The sequence below is a fragment of the Leucoraja erinacea genome, chromosome 1, assembly GCF_028641065.1.
Source record: "Leucoraja erinacea ecotype New England chromosome 1, Leri_hhj_1, whole genome shotgun sequence".
NCBI classification, from domain to species: domain Eukaryota; kingdom Metazoa; phylum Chordata; class Chondrichthyes; order Rajiformes; family Rajidae; genus Leucoraja; species Leucoraja erinaceus.
The window spans coordinates 139906522-139924526 of NC_073377.1; the positions used below are offsets into that span (position 1 = coordinate 139906522).

At 46.7% G+C, this 18005-nt stretch overlaps 1 protein-coding gene across 1 annotated transcript in view; it reads right to left on the reverse strand.

The window, feature by feature from the left end:
- The window catches only part of LOC129702676 (calcium uniporter regulatory subunit MCUb, mitochondrial-like), a 60573-nt gene extending 47607 nt beyond the window's left edge, over positions 1-12966 (reverse strand). Inside the window, 2 exon segments of the mRNA XM_055644579.1 lie at positions 12687-12826; positions 12829-12966. Coding sequence (XP_055500554.1) covers positions 12687-12826; positions 12829-12952 — 264 coding nt within the window. The 5' untranslated portion in view covers positions 12953-12966.
- Positions 12967-18005: the final 5039 nt, after the last annotated feature.

Sequence of the window (18005 nt, forward strand, 5' to 3'; positions counted from 1 at the left end):
AATAATTGAAAAATACAAATAAGATAGACTAAAATAGAGTGAGAATGTTTTGGCAGTGCCAAGGCCCAGTGGCAGAGAGGGGTAAGCCACTTTTTCCCAGCCAACCATCTGTAGCCTCTCTGTCTTCAGTAGAATGGTTTTCTCTTCACCTTTGGCCACAACTCAGCCATGACTATCCAATCTCTTTCTTTTCATTCAGAGTAAGTGTTGATTTAATGTCATGGGCAACAATATCAAACAACATCTAAAGGAGCCAGTAATCTCAAGGCCCAACCTGCAACCTGCATATAAAAACAGAAAACGCTGGACAGAGAAACAGAGTTCACACTTCAACTTGAAGATTCTTCTCCAGAATGGTGCAAATTTAGAGATAGAAGACAGGCCAGTGTAGCACAGGGCTGGGCCCTTCAACCCGCATGTTTGTGCTGAACATGATGCCACGTTAACCTACCCGATCTCCCGGTGGCTCAGCACTTCAACTCCACCTCCCGTTCCAAATCCGACCTTTCTGTCCTGGACCACCTCCATGGCCAGAGTGAGGACCACTGTAAATTGGAGGAGCAGCACCTCATATTTCACTTGGGCAGTTTACACCCCAGAGGTATGAACATTGACTTCTCTAATTTCAGGTAGTCCCTGCTTTCCCCTCCTGCTCTCTCTCAGCCCACTGTCTCCGCCTCTTCCTTTCTACTTCCCGCCCCCCCCCCCCCCCCATCCTCACATCAGCCTGAAGGATGGTCTTGACCCGAAACGTTGCCTATTCCCACCGCTCATAGATGCTGTCTCACCCACTGCGGTTCTCCAGCATTTTTGTCCACCAAGTTACACTGATCTCATTTGCCTGTACATGATCCATATCCATCTATTCCTTGCATTTCCTTGTGCCTTTCTCATAGTCGCAATAATGACACTATCGTATCTGCCTCCACCACCACCCCTGACTGTGCTCCAAGCCCCCACCACTCTCTGAGCATACACCTTGCCTCGCACATCTCAATTAGACTTCCCCATCACCTTATAGTTTTGCCCTTAGTTTAGTGATACAGCATGGAAACAGGCCCTTCGGCCCAACCGGTCCGCGCCGACCTGCGATCCCCGCACATTAACACCATCCTACACCCACAAGGGACAATTTTTACATTTACCAAACCAATTAACCTACAAACCTGTATGTCTTTGGAGTGTGGGAGGAAACCGAAGATCTCGGAGAAAACCCACGCAAGTCACGGGGAGAACGTACAAACTCCGTACAGACAGCTGCATTCTCTGTAAGTCACCAACTCTACCGCTGCGCCACTGTGACCGTCCTTGTTGTTGGGCATTTCCCCATTGGGGAAAAAGGTTCTGACTATCTATCCTCTCTGGCTTCTGCCAAATGACACTGCAATCTCATTTGCCCCCATTAAGTACCTCTCCCCAACATCCAGACCTATTCTTATTCAAAACAATCTTAAAACCTATGGATAGGAAGGAGGTGCAGATGCTGATTTAAACCGAAGATAGACCCAAAAGCTGAAGTAGCTCAGTGGGTCAGGCAGCAACTCTGGAGAAAAGGAATAGCTCCAGGGATGCTGTCTGACCCGCTGAGTTACTCCAGCTTTATGTGTCTATCTTTGGTATAAACCTATGTATGGAGATACATACCATAAACGAGATGAATAAAACGTTTATGGTACAAAGAAAGACGGGATACCGCCTGGAACACAAAATAATGCCTGTCACAGATGGAGAACAACAGGAGATTGAGCTGGAGGGATTAAAATGGAAATCAGATGGAGATTGAAGTGACAGTCAATTGGAAGTCTCACATTATGCTTGCAAACTGAACAGATGTTTTTACAATAGTCACAATCCTGATTTGGTTACTCCAACAGAGAGAACTCATCATGAATAATGAGTATGCAATGTTAAATTGAAAGAAATGCAAAAAAAAAAAATCATAGCTTCATCGGCAAAGGGTGAAGCAAAGCCCTGAATTGTCTTTGGCTCTTGCACCATGACAACAAAAACAAGCTCAAGAACCAGTGTTTCATTGTCCTACGAGCACAAATCAGCCACGCGGACCAAATGTTGTGACCTCCAGCCCTGGACTCTCCCATTAGTGGAAACATCCTCTCCCCATCCACTCTATCCAAGCCTTTCACTATTCTGTATGTTTCAAAAAGGTCCCCTTTCATTCTTCTAAACTCCAGCGAGTAACCAGTGTTTCATTGTCTTACGAGCACAAATCAGCCACGCGGACCATGATGTGGCCCTTGTGGCTAAGGGGATCAGGGGGTATGGAGAGAAGGCAGGTACGGGATACTGAGTTGGATGATCAGCCATGATCATATTGAATGGTGGTGCAGGCTCGAAGGGCCGAATGGCCTACTCCTGCACCTAATTTCTATGTTTCTATGTTAAATATTAAAAAGTGAACAATTTCAAATAATAGGCTATCTGAACAACCTTTGTGTCTTTCTCCTAGTTCTCTGTATCCACATATTTCCACCTCTTTGGAAAGGTATTGGTTATTCATTATCCGTTACCAGTTTTCGCCCGGCACCATCCAGCCTTTATGGTGCACTGTAAATGGCTTGATTGTAATCATGTATTGTTTTTCTGCTGACTCGCTAGCACAGCTTTACACTGTACCTTGGTACACGTAACAATAAACTAAACTGTAAACAGTAGCAAACTGGTAATAAAGAATGCAAACTCAATACTAGCATTTATGTCAAGAGGGCTTGTGTTCACAAAAACAGGGATTTATTGCTGAGGCTCTATAAGAAGATGGTCAGGCCGCATTTGGAATATTATGAGCAATTCTGGGTACCATATCGGAGGAAGGTAGGATGTGCTGTCTCTGGAGAGGGTCCAGAGGAGGTTTACAAGAATGATCCCAGGAACCAGTAGGTTAACCTATGATGAGCGTTGGTCAGTACTGGGCCTTTACTCGCTGGAGTTTAGAAGAATGAAAGGGGACCTTTTTGAAACATACAGAATAGTGAAAGGCTTGGATAGAGTGGATGGGGAGAGGGTGTTTCCACTAGTGGGAGAGTCCAGGGCTGGAGGTCATAACCTCAGAATTAAAGGACATTATTTTAGGAAGGCGATGAGGGGACATTTTTTTGGTCAGAGGGTGGTGAATCTGTGAAATTCATTGCCACAGATGGCTGTGGAGGCCGAGTCTGTGGATATTTTTAAGGCAGAGATAGATAAATTATTGATTAGTACGTGTGTCAGGGGTTATGACACTGTACCTAAAAAGGCAAGGATTACTTATCTTAATGACTACAGGCCTGTCGCATTGACCTCTGTTGTCATGAAGACACTCAAAAGGTTTGTGCTGGCCAAGGTGAAAAATATCACAAACACCCTGCTGGACCCTCTGCAGTTTGCATATCGGGCCAATAGATCTGTGGATGATGTAGTCAACCTGGGCCTGCACTTCATCCTACAGCACCTAGACCGCCAGGGAACCTATGCGAGGATCCTGTTTGTTGATTTTAGCTCTGCATTCAACACCATTGTGCCAGAGCTACTACACTCCAAACTTTCCGAGTTGACTGTGCCTGAACCCCTCTGTCGGTGAATCACCAGCTTCCTGACAGACAGGAAGCAGCATGTGAGGCTGTGAAAGCACATCTCGGATGCGCAAACGCTCAGCATAGGAGCACCGCAAGACTGCATACTCTCTCCTCTCCGCTACTCTCTCTACACCAACGACTGCACCTCCACAGACACCTCTGTCAAGCTTCTCAAGTTTGTGGACAACACAACCCTGAATGGACTGATCCAGGATGGGGAGGAATCTGCCTACAGACAGGAAGTGTCACAGCTGACGTCCTGGTGCCGTCGCAACAACCCAGAGCTCAACGCTCTTAAGACAGTGGAATTGATTGTAGGCTTTAGGAGAGCCCCCCGTCGCCTCACCCCACTCACCATCAACACCACCACAGTCATGTCTGTGGAGTCTTTTAAGTTCCTGGGAACCATCATCTCCAAGGACCTTAAGTGGGGGGGCTACCATCGACTCCACTGTCAAAAAGGCACAACAGAGGATGTACTTCCTACGGCAGCTGAGGAAGCACAATCTGCCACAGGCAATGATGGTCCAATTCTACACGGCCATCGTAGAGTCTGTTCTCACCTTCTCGATCATGGTCTGGTTTGGCTCAGCCACCAAGCACGACACCTGGAGGCTGCGGCGAATCGTCCGATCAGCAGAGAAGGTTATTGGCTGCAACCTTCCCTCCATTGATGAACTGTACACTGCAAGGGCCAGGAGGCGAGCGGACAACATCATCTCTGATCCCTCTCACCCTGGCCACAAACTCTTTGAATCACTACCCTCTGGAAGGCGACTCTGGATTGTCAAAGCTGCCACAGCTAGACATAAAAACTGTTTTTATCCATGCTCTACTCAACAGCCAAAATTCTGTAGCCTCCCTTTCATCTGGTATTTTGTTGGTTCACATGCTTGATCAATGGTGTTTTATCATTAATGTTTTATTATTATTAATGTTTAGTGTTTTCTGAGTCATTCTTAACTGTCACTGTATGTCATGTTGTTACTTGTGGGCGGCGTACCAAGGCAAATTCCTTGTATGTGAAGTGTTTAAGAAGGAACTGCAGATGCTGGAGAATCGAAGGTTACACAAAAAAGCTGGAGAAACTCAGCGGGTGCAGCAGCATCTATGGAGCGAAGGAAATAGGCAACGTTTTGGGCTGAAACCCTTCCTCATACAACCCTTCCTTGTATGTGAATACTTGGCCAATAAACAAACTTACTTACTTATGGGGAGAATGGGGAGAGATAGATTCGCCATGATTGAATGACGGAGTAGACTTGATGGGCCGAATGGCCTAATTCTATTCCTATCACTTACGACCTTATAAACACTATCTTTTTTCCTGCATTTGTTGCATTTTGATTTTTAAATCATGTTCAAAAACTTGTAATTTCAAGTAGTTAAAATAATAGACATTTAAGAACAGAATTGGGGTTAAAGAGGGCAATATTTAAACAGTCGTTATAAACCATAAATTGACAGCCCTGCAAAAAGTGGCTGCACTTTGATGATAAAGTTTGCCACGTCTGAAGGCACTTTGTTAAGAAAGTTTAGGGGACATTGAGAATGGGCAAGGAAACAGATTTTGTCCATTTTAATTAGCAGTGGAATTTAAATTAGAATTAAAGCCATATTACAAGTAGAGAAAATAGCAATGAGAATAATGAAAATAAAGATCACATTTTATTAAGCTCATTCATATTCTTCATCAACCATGCACATCTCCCAAAGTAACTAGTAACTAATATTGATCGCTCATCTGATTCCAAGTGTGCCTCCACTTGGCTGACACAACACCAAGGTTTTGGACGGACAACCTGTCTGTCTATCAAATGACACAGGTATATTGACGTGCTGTTTCAATTATCCACTCAAATGGGATACATTATAGAGATGTGAAAGCCTGGAAAATTGAAAATCGCAAATATTGTCAACATCTTTGCAAGTGGGTAAAGGGCGGCATGGTGGCGCAGCGGTAGAGTTGCTGCCTTACAGCGAATATAACGCCGGAAACCCGGGTTCGATCCCGACTACGGGTGCTATCTGTATGGATTTTGTACGTTCTCCCCGTGACCTGCGTGGGTTTTCTCAGAGATCTTCGGTTTCCTCACATATTCCAAAGACGTACAGGTATGTAGGTTGGCAAACGTAAAGATTGTCCCTAGTGTGTGTAGGATAGTGTTAATGTGCGGGGATCGCTGGTCGGCACGGACCCGGTGGGCAGAAGGGCCTGTTTCCATGCTGTATCTCTAAACTAAACTAAAATCAAGAGAACACGACCAAGAGGGTTCATTTGTCACATGCACTGGACAACAAGAACAACACATTTCTTACGTGCTGCAACTTTCCAGGAACATTAGATGCAACAATGATAAATATGTCGTAAATTACCCATGAAGGATATTGAGGAGAATGAGGGGATTTCACTGTGCAGTGTAGGCTGTGCTTCTGATGTTAGGGTTAATGTTGGGACCAGGTATAGTGAAAGTTTTACTCCTTAGCCAAGCCGAACAAGATTTATTGTGGCAATGCTTGATGCTTGTACGTGATAGTATAGTGGAAAAGTGTGCCAATTCACAGATCATTTAATCATGGTGATACCACCAACGTGACCAAGATCGCACTGAGCAGATGTAATTTTAGGTAGACAAAAATGCTGGAGAAACTCAGCAGGTGAGGCAGCATCTATGGAGCGAAGGAATAGGTGACGTTTTGGGTATATAATATTCATGTCCAGTAGCAGTCTTTCGTCAAACAGCCAAAAGCACCATCTTACCAATTTTCCTTCAGGTTTTCCCGAGGAAGTTTAAATTTTATTTTGAAGGAATAAAATCAATTGCCTGCAAAGTGTGGTTTGACTTCAGCCATTAAATAGCACCTGAAATCAAGTCCACAGCTGGAAACAAACATTGGGGTATCGTGTTCAGTTTTGGTCAGCCTGCTTTGGGAAGGATATTGGTAAGTCAGAAAGAGTGCAGAGAAGATTTATGAAGATGTTAAGAGTGTGAGCTACAGGGAGAGATTAGGCAGGCGAGGATTTTATACCTTGGAGCACAGGAGGCTGAGGGGTGATCTTGTAGAGGTGTATAAGATTATGAGGGCAGTAGATAGGGTAAATGAATAGTCTCTTACCCCGAGTAGGGGAATCAACAACCAGGGAACATATGTTTGAGGAGAGAGGAGAAAGATTTAATAGGAACCCGAGGAGCAACATTTCCACACACAGGGTATGTGGAACAAACTGTCAGAGGATGTAGTTGAGGCAGATAACTATAATAACATTCAAAAGACATTTGGACAGGTACATAGATAGGAAAGATTTACAGGGAAATTAGTCAGTGGGCAGGTGGGACTAGTGTAGATGGGGCATCTTGATTGGGTCGAAGGGTCTGTTTCTGTGCTGTGACTCTATGACTCTCTAACACAATAATTAGTTCTTCAGTCAAATACTAAACAATAAAATATGTCCTACTTGCGAGTAGCTACTAATATAATCCAGACGGAATAGGTTAGAATCAGACTTTTGGAAAATAGTAAAAGTGATGAATTAAATATTGAAGTACATGTTTGCATGCGTATAGGCATAAAGGATCGTGAATCCCTTGCAATGGTGGAGGCAAAACGCAATACGTCCAGGAATAGATTTTAATATTCTCAGTTATTGAGTAATCAGGAATGATGGAGAAGGAAAAAGATAAGCAAGGAGCAATTGAGGAAAATATGGTTCTAAATAAAAAGGATATTAAATGACTCTTAAGATTGATTCTTAGTCAGTCTGAAGAAGGGTCTTGCCCCAAAATGTCAAATCCTTCTCTCCTGAGATGCTGCCTGTCGCGCTGAGTTACTCCAGCACTAAGATTGAATCTATTTGTTTTTGAGTTGAGGAACAGTGGAAATAATTAATAACATTACTGTGTTGGCACTAAAGAGTGCATAAGAAAGCGATTAGCAGATACGTGAGCAAATTACAAAGGTGTGGATCTAAAACTAGATCCAGACAGCACACGAGGTCAACATGGAACCCGGGTCTCTGGCGTGTTAGGCAGCAACTCTACCGCTGCGCCACCGTGCCGCATGACTTACTTCTGTGAAGTATCCATGAGGCAGCAGCTCGATCAGCTCGGCCACTGTGCCTTGTACCACTTCTGACTCGTTTCCACAAACAAAAAACACTAGCTAGCTGGTAACTCTTTAATACTCGTGAAATTTTATTTAATGTATATGCTGTCTGTATCCTATGTGATTTTAAACATGTCTTTCAAATATCCTCTTAATCCCAGCTTCTGCAATTCATTCACAAAACTGCAATTCCTCTTCTGTGAGCCATTGCAGCATATGACTTTCGTAACATCTTAAGCCACATCCTTGCTAAAATGCATGGCCAGTATCAGACCAAGAACTCCTGCTACAGCTGAACCAGTGAGTTTATAAAAGTGCTTTTGGTGACTTCCTGGCCTTTTACACTCTCTCAATTTAAAGATCTTGTAACCCTTTATAATCCTATATTAGCTGCTTCGGTAATCTATCCTGTTATCAATAATATCCTATGATGTCTGTGCCGAACTGTGATGAAGAGACAACTTACTAAAGATGGCAAGGTGATGACAGAGAAAATAGAAGAAAATATATATTCCTTCCTGAAATGGACAGATAGCTAAAGATTTGTGTAGGAAGGAACTGCAGTTGCTGGTTTAAACCGAAGATAGACACAAAAAGCTGGAGTAACTCAGCGGGTCAGGCAGCATCTCTGGAGAAAGGGAATAGGTGACGTTTCGGGTCGAGACCCTTCTTCAGATAGCTAAAGATTGTTAGTGCTAGTACAATGCAGACAATCATATGGTGTGATGGGTGGCAGAAACATAGAAAATAGATGAAGGAGTAGGCCATTCGGCCCTTCGAGCCAGCACAGCCATTCAATATGATCATGGCTGACCATCCAAAATCAGTACCTCATTCCTGCTTTCTCCCCATACCCCTTGATTCTGTCCATATGAGCAACATCTAACTCTCTCTTGAATATGTCAAGAGAGAGAACACATGATGTGGGACTATGCAAGTACTATGCAGACAATCACACTGATCCCTCCCAACAACCCTGCAATTTCCTTCCTTTCAGATAATTATCTAACTCCCTTTTGAACTTTATAGTTGAATCTACACCACTGCTGATCTCAGGAGCATGCTGCAGATCTTAAACACTCCCTGCACAAGGCTTTTCCTCATGTCACATCCGAGTCTTCCACCTGCCACCATCATGTCACTTAACACTTCCACTAGTGGTCTCCCCATTTGACTCCACACTTCACAATTTTGAATGGCACCATCAGATCACCTTGCAATCTCCCCCGTTCCAGGATATCCATTTTCCATACACTTATTTGAAATCCCTCATTCCTGAAACGTCACCCATTCCTTCTCTCCAGTCTGCCTGTCCCGCTGAGTTACTCCAGCAATTTTGTGTCTATCATTTTAGTACATTTCTTTTGCACTAACTCAGAAGGCTTTATATGTTTGCTTAAGGAGGGCACCTAGATATTGACATATTCCGAGATTGTGGAATGAATTGCCTCTACACGTTAAACAGGCCCCTTCTCTAGCTGTTTTTAAGTCACTCCTGAAGACATATCTATTCTCCGTGGCCTTTGTAGACCAGTAAGGTGTCGACTTATTTATTTACTTTATTTGCTTGGTTTTGCTGCGTGGTTCGTACTCATGTTTTGTGTATTTTAGTTTATTGTTGGATTTTCGTAGGTAATTTATGCGCATCGTGTTAGCTGTTTGTTCTGTTGTTCTGCCTGTTTTATGATGTCTTGCTTATTTTTTTTCTGTACAGCACTTTGGTCAGCTTTGGTTGGTTTTTTTACGGTGCTTAACAAATAAAGTTATTATTATTATTATTATTGTGGCTAAAGCCCCCCTTGCATTCCCCTCTCTCTCCATCCCTCCCTCACCCAAGTCGCACCAGCTTCTCGTTCTCACCTAGCAAACAACTAACAATGGCCTGTTCCTTTATCATCGTTACTTTTTTGCCTATCTTTCATTCATGTATTCTATATCTCTCTGCATCACCGTCTATACCTCTCGTTTCACTTTCCACTGACCAATCCCATAAACATTTTTTAATCCACTCTCTCACTTTGCTCTGCCGCTTTCATTGAATTCCACACATATGCCTGCAAGGTAAAGATTTTCCTCAGAGTTTTCAAGACGTGAAATGTTTTACCAGAAGCTAATTTCAAAAATAGGAGGGTGGGGTTTTTTTTTGGATAAATGGGTAAAGAACTTAAAACAGCCAACGGCAAAAAGCTAGGAAGTGAAATGAAAGACGACTTTTTCCAAAAATCCCAACACAGGGAAGGTGAGCTGAATAACATTTGCGAATGCTGCAATATTCTAGTTCTGTGAAATGTCTGGTTGCATTGATACAAACAACGACACTGGACTTTTGTGTACTGAACCCCATTTACCAATGTACGGCATGACTAATTTAAACCATCTAAAACAATGCCACATAAGCAATGACCAGAACAGGGAGCTATCAACACTGATTTCCGAATCATGCCTGCGATTAAACACATGTTATTAATTTTTTTAAATATATATGGACACATTTTCTGCACATCCAACAGAATCCAGCTATTACTCATATAATTATGGGCTTCATCCTCTTTCTCTGATAGCAACGTCCAACAAAACGATAAATCATCAGTCTCTGGTCCATTTTAAAGATTCTAAAGCACATTTTTCAATTTCAATTTTTACATAGATCTGCAAACATCAAAATAATCTAATCTGATGGTGGAAGGTTGCCTCTCGGCCTGTGACTAGTGGTGTGCCTCAGGCTTCGGTGCTGGGCCCGTTACTGTTTGTCATCTATATCAATGTTTTGGATAAGAACATACACAGAAAGATTAGCAAGTTTGCAGATGATACAAAAGTGGGTGCTTTTTTTAGTAGATAGTGAAGATGGTTGTGAAAAATTGTAACAGGATCTTGATCAGTTGGCCAGGTGGGCAGGGGAATGGTTGATGGAATTGAATACAGAGAAATGAGAGGTGTTGCATTTTTGGAAGTCTAACATGGGCAGGACCTATACAATGAATGGTAGGGCTCTGGGGAGTGTTGCAGAGCAGAGGGATCGAGGAATTCAGGTGCATGGCTCCTTGAAGGTGGAGTCACAGGTGGATTTGGTGTCAAAAAGACATTTGGCACATTGGCCTTCTTCATTCAGAGTATCGAGTATAGAAGTTCAGATTCAATTTTAATTTAATTTAATTTTTTAATTGTCATTGTCAGTGTACAGTACAGAGACAACGAAATGCATTAGACAACGAAATGCATTAAGTTGGGAGGTCATGTTGTATTTGTATAAGACATTGATGAGGTGCATTCAGTTTTGTGTTCAGTTCTGGGCACCGTGTTATAGGAAAGATGTTGTCAAGCTGGAAAGGGTACAGAGAATTTTTACAAGGATGTTGTCAGGACCAGAGGGTTTGAGCTATTGGGAGAGGTTGAGTAGGCTGGGACTATATTCCTTGGAGCACAGGAGGATGAGAGGAGGTGATCTTATTGAGGCGTATAAAAATTATGAGAAGAATAGATCGGATAAATGCACAAAGTATGTTGCCCAGAGTAGGTGAATCGAGGACCTGAGGACATAGGTTTGAGGTGAAGGGGAAAAGATTTAATAGGAATCTGAGGGGTAACTTTTTCACACAAAGGGTTGCGGGTGTATGAAACAAGCTGACAGAGGAATTCAGGCAGGAATTTCCCCAATATTTAAGAAACAGTTAAGACAGGTGCATGGATAGGACAGGTTTGGAGGGATATGGGCCAAACGTGGGCAGGTGGGACGAGTGTAGTTGGGACATGTTGGCCGGTGGGGGCAAGTTGGGCTGAAGGGCCTGTTTCCACACTGTATCACTCTATGAAAAAACAATAATTTAATTGTAAAAAGACGTACTTTTCTCCCTTCTGATCTGCAAAAACCAAATGATAAACTCACCACCATGCTGCTATACTTGCACTGGTGCTCTTTGAGAAGCTGCCTGTTCGAGTGGAATGCAAACAGGATGCCCAGTTCTCACTGTAAAAGAGTTCTCTCTACATGCAGCCAGCTGTGCTCCCAGAGCTGTGTATTGCTGACACACATCACTTGCTTTCAAAGTGGGGGAATACATTTACACTAGCCGACAATATGCAAAGGGTGGTCGGTGTTCCCAAGGGAAGGGTGTCCGTGTACGCGAGTGTCCGTGTACCAGTGGGATGTGTACCCGAGGGAAGGTCCGTATACCTGAGACAGGGTCCATGTACCCAAGGGTCCGTGTACCTGGCGGGGGGGGGGGGTCTGTGTACCCGGGGGGGGGTCCGTGTACCTGAGGGTATCTGTACACCAGGAGGGTCCGTGTACCTGAAGGGAGAGGGTCTGTGCAGAGGGGGGGAAGGGGTGTCCGTATACCCGAGATGGGGGCTGTGTACGAGAGGGGGTCCGTATACCCGGTCTATGTGTGTGTGCCCGTGTACCGGGGAGGGTCTGTGTACCAGGGGGAGGGTCCATGTACCCAAGTACCTGAGGGAGAGTCCGTGTACCAGGGGGAGGGCCCGTGTACCCGTGGGGTGTCTGTGTATCAGGAGGGTCTGTGTACCTGAGGGAGAGTCTGTACACCAGGGGGAGGGTCCGTGTACCCGGTGGCGTGGTGTCCGTGTACCAGATGTACCCGAGGGTCTGTACACCCGGGGGAGGTGTGTCAGTGTACCAGAGGGGGTCTGTGTGTGGAGCCCGTGTACCCGGGGGATGGGCCCGTGTACCCGGGGGATGGGCCCGTGTACCCGGGGGATGGGCCCGTGTACCCGGTCTGTGTGTGGAGCCCGTGTACCCGGGGGATGGGCCCGTGTACCCGGGGGATGGGCCCGTGTACCCGGGGGATGGGCCCGTGTACCCGGGGGATGGGCCCGTGTACCCGGGGGATGGGCCCGTGTACCCGGGGGATGGGCCCGTGTACCAGGGGGATGGGCCCGTGTACCCGGGGGATGGGCCCGTGTACCAGGGGGATGGGCCCGTGTACCCGGGGGATGGGCCCGTGTACCCGGGGGATGGGCCCGTGTACCCGGGGGATGGGCCCGTGTACTCACCGCCGGTGTGGGTGACCGTGTCGGCGCCGCCCGCAGGAGGTTGGCGGTGAGCGGGAACAGCGGCCTGAGGCATCTCCGGCTCCACAACATCGTCCACCCGACAGCCGCGTCCCGGCCCGGCCCGGGGAGAGAAGGAAGGAGAGGGCGAGGAGGGAGGAGCGGCCGCCGTCTCCCGGCGCCCAGGACCCGCCCGTCTGTCCGCCCGCCCACACTGTGTCTGTGGGAGACACACAGCGCCAGCGCCGCCGCCCACAGTCACACATCATCTCAACCTGTCCTGCCCTCCACTCTCCTCTCCCTCCCTCTCCCTCTCCTCCTCTCCCGTCCTCTCCTCTCCCGTCCTCTCCATCCCTCCACTCTCTCCACTCTCTCCTCTCTATCCCTCCACTCCCCCCTCCACTCTCCTCTCCCTCCCTCTCCTCCTCTCCCACGTCCTCCTCTCCCGTCCTCTCCCCTCCCTCTCCTCCTCTCTCCTCTCTCTCCTCTCCCGTCCTCTCCTCTCCCGTCCTCTCTATCCCTCCCTCCCCTCCCCCCTCCACTCTCTTCTCCTCCTCTCCTCCCTCCTCTCCTCTCTCTCTTTCTCTCCCTCTTCTTCTCGCCTCTCTCTACCCCCTCTCTCTCTCTCCCTCCCTCTCTCTCCCTCCCCCTCTCTCTTCCCCTCTCTCTCCCTCTCTCTCTCCCCCTCTCTCTAACTCTTTCTCTCTCCCTTTCACTCGCTCTATCTCTCTCAGTCCCACTTCTCCCCCCTCTCTCTCCCTCTCTCTCTCCTCTCTCTATCCTTCACCTCTCTCTCCTCTCTACCCCTACCCTCCCTTCTACCTCCATCCTCTCCCCTCTCTACCCTACCACTCTCTACCCCTCTCCTCCCTACCCTCCCCTACCCTCCCTCCACCCCCTATCCTCTCCCCCCTCTCTACCCTACCATCTCTCCTACCCCCTCTCCTCTCTACCCTCCTCCTCCGCCACCTCCCTCCCCTCCCCTCTCTCTCTCTACCCTCCCTCTCTACCCCCTCTCCTCTCTACCCCCTTCCCCCTCTCTCTCCCGTCTACCCTCCCCCTCTCTCCCCCCCCCTCTACCCTCCCCATCCTCTTCCCGCTACCCTCATCCCCTCTCCCCCCATCTCCTCCCCTCACACCCCCCTTCTTCTTCTATATAGTGTTTTTTGGCAGTTGGCAAACAACTTTTTTGGTGCATTACCGCCACCAACTGGCATGGAGTGTGGATCAAACAACACCATTACATACACTAACATCCTATATCCTTACGAACAAATTGGTTACCCTAAGAAAAAGCAACAGGATTTGATAGCACTTATTTGAACTCCCTTGCAAAATATCTACCAAATCAAATTGTACTCCTTCTTTTCTGAACTGCTCACTCATCCATTCTCTCTTCTCCTCATACCTCCCACAATGTACAATGACATGCTCTATCGTTTCTTCTTGCCCACAGTATTCACATCTGCCTGTATTATGCTTGCCCATTACAAAAAGTGTACTGTTCAGACCAGTGTGTCCAAATCTAATTCTTGAAATCACTTTCTCCTCTTCTCTGTTCTTTCCTGCACATCTCATCTCTCCCACTTTCCTCTGGACTCTGTAGAACCACTGTCCTTTCCGCTCTTCCTCCCATTGCTTTTACCATCTTCCCTTCAGTATTTGCTTAATAATGTATTTGATTTCAGTTTTACCTATGTTAATACTTAAATCAATCTTACTTCTTTTTGTTACCTCTTTTGCTACCTTATCTGCCATTTTGTTTCCTCTAATGCCAATGTGTGCTGGTACCCATAAAAATATGACTGTAAGCCCCATCATTTGAACCTCACCCCCCCTTTCCTCACTCCCACATAATGTACCCCACGCCCTCCCACATCATCTCTCCACCCCCGCAGCTTGTCAACACCCTCCCATTCCCAATCCCACATTGTGTCCCCACTCACCCCACCGTATATTGTCTTCCCACCCTCATGTCATGTCCCACTCATCTCTCCACCCCCACATTATGTCAACACCCTCCCCACACAATAGTGTTTGATCGTCATGTGTCCCAGATAGAACAATGACATTCTTACTTGCAGCAGCGCAACAGAATATGTGAACATAGTAAGTACCCTGTAAACAATATAATAAACGAGAGGGAGAAAAAAAGTTCAGTGTGTGTATCTATACACACATATATAGAGAGATCATATATTTATATATATATACACACATACGTACACACAAAAAAAAGATAATAATAATAGTGCAATAATAGTCCATGTAGTTCAGAGCTTATTTGAGGTTGTAGTATTTGATAGCCGAATGGCTGCAAGGAAGAACTCACACATAAAATACCCTCCCCACTCCTCTCCCTACTGCACACATCATGTCCCCACCCTACCCCCACATCTTGTTGGGTAAGGCAGATGAACTTAGGTTATTGATAGGCTGGGGCGATTGGGATATTGTAGCCATTAGGGAAACCTGGTTAACATAGAAACATAGAAAATAGGTGCAGGAGTAGGCCATTCGGCCCTTCGAGCCTGCACCGCCATTCGATATGATGATGGCTGATCATCCAACTCAGTATCCCATCCCTGTCTTCTCTCCATACCCACTGATCCCTTTAGCCACAAGGGCCACATCTAACTCACTCTTAAATATAGCCAATGAACTGGCCTCAACTACCTTCTGTGGCAGAGAATTCCACAGATTCACCACTCTCTGTGTAAAAAATGATTTTCTCATCTCGGTCCTAAAATACTTCCCTCTTATCCTTAAACTGTAACCCCTAGTTCTGGACTTCCCCAACATCAGGAATAATCTTCCTGCATCTAGCCTGTCCAACCCCTTAAGAATTTTGTAAGTTTCTATAAGATCCCCCCTCAATCTTCTGAATTCTAGCGTGTACAAGCCAAATCTATCCAGTCTTTCTTCATATGAAAGTCCTGCCATCCCAGGAATCAGTCTGGTGAACCTTCTCTGTACTCCCTCTATGGCAAGAATGTCTTTCCTCAGATTAGGAGACCAAAACTGTGTGCAATACAGGTGTGGTCTCACCAAGACCCTGTACAACTGCACTAGAACCACCCTGCTCTTATACTCAAATCCTTTTGCTATGAATGCTAACATACCATTCACTTTCTTCACTGCCTGCTGCACCTGCATTCCTACTTTCAATGACTGGTGTACCATGACACCCAGGTCTCGTTGCATCTCCCCTTTTCCTAATCGGCCACCTTTCAGATAATAGTCTACTTTCCTGTTTTTGCCACCAAGGTGGATAACCTCACATTCATCCACATTATACTGCATCTGCCATGCATTTGCCCACTCACCCAACCTATCCAAGTCACCTTGCAGCCTCCTAGCATCCTCCTCACAGCTAACACTGCCCTCCAGCTTCGTGTCATCCACAAATTTGGAGATGTTGCATTCAATTCCCTCATCCAGATCATTGATATATATTGTAAATAGCTGGGGTCCCAGCACTGAGCCTTTTGGTACCCACTAGTCACTGCCTGCCATTCTGTTAAGAGAGGGGCAGGACTGGCAGTTCCATGTTCCAGGGTAAAGGTGTTTCAGGAGAGACCGAGGAGAGGGTAAAAGAGGAGGGGTGAGGGTTGCATTATTGGTTAAAAAGAATGTCTCAGCAATGGTCAGGGGTCGGGACATGAAGTGTATATCTGGGGAATTTTGGGAGCTAAGGAGTAAGCTACAAAAGGAAGCCTGAAGGGCAAAAGAGGACAGGAGAAAGCTCTGGTGGAGAGCATGAAGGATAATCCCAAGAGATTTTATAAGTACACTAGACCAAGTGCAGACCCGTTGGGTCTGTTCCCCCAACGTGCGGTTGTGGGGGGGGGAGGCGGCATGCAGCGTCACACACTAACTATCCCCCGGGGGAGAGGAGGGGGGGGGGAGGAGGGGGGGGGGGGAGGAGAGGGGGGGGAGAGGAAAGGGGGGGGAGAGAGAAGAGGGGGGGGGGGAAGAGGAGAGGGGGGGGGAGAGAGAGAGGGGGGGGGGTAAGAGGAGAGGGGGGAGAGGAGAGGGTGGAGATGAGAGAGGGGGGGGAAGAGGAATGGGGCAGAAGAGGGGGGGAGGGGTGAGGAGAGAGGGGGGGAAGGAGAGGGGGGTGGGGAGAGGAGGGGGGGGGGGAGAGAGAGAGGGGGGGAGAGAGAGAGAGAGAGAGAGAGGGGGGAGAGAGAGAGAGAGAGAACCCAAACCCCCAAACAACCATTTGCAGGCAGTGCTTTTTTCCTTCAAACTAACCATAACCATATTTTCATTTTCAAACCAAATTAAGGGTACTTACTCACAGCTGTGTAGACATTTGTTCAGTCATTCAGAGCTCAGACCTCCATGTTGTAGAGACTGATTGAGGACACCACTTCCTGGTTTTATAGTCCCTCCCCCATCCCACCAGCAGGAGGAGCAGAGAGAATGGGGAATTTTGTAAAAACATTAATATCTCTGTCATATTTCATCGACGGGAAAAATCCTCGGCACACATGCGGCGGAGGGGGCTCTGAGCGAGGTGGCAAAAAATGACGGCCGTAGGTGGCGGCGTTCTCTCGGAAATCGCAGCACAGATCGCCAAAAGCGGTCAAGAACATTTTAGTAATATAGATAAAGTAAAAAAGGGTCCCCAGAGAGAGAGTCGGACCCCTCAGGAATCAAAGCAGTCAACTCTGTGTGGAGCCACAGGAGATGGGCAAGGTCCTCAATAAGTATTTCTCCTCTGTATTTACCGTGGTGAAAGACAGGAGAACGGGAGAACTTGGGGCAGTCAATGGAAGAGTCTTGAGAGCAGTCAGTATTAAAGTCACAGAGGTCCTGATGCGTATAGAGATAGACAATTCTCCCGGGCCTGATCAGATATATCCGAGGAAGCTGTGGAAAACTAGAAAATAAATTGCAGGAGCACTCGCTGAGATTTATGAGCCATTATTAAATACAGGAGAGTTGTCGGAAGACTGGAGGGAGGCCTCTATTCAAGAACAGCTGCAGGGAAAATGCTGGGAACTATAGGCTTAACTGTGGTCGGAAAGTTACTAGAGAGGGATAGGATATACATGCATTTAGATGGACGAGGGCTGATTAGGGCTAACATGGTCTTGGCTTCTCCGTGGATTGTCACCTTGTCGTGGTGGAGAAGCTTGTGTGGACCTGAGATCCTGAGAGCGATGCCGTCTGGAGCCATGCTCCTGGTAGGGCCACCCATGGCGGTAAGGTTGAGGGGGAGGTCTCTGACAAAGAGCAATCCAACCAAGACCTCAACGGTGGAATAGGTGGAGGATGATGTCACTGTTTAGTGGAGCATCACAACCGCTGGGA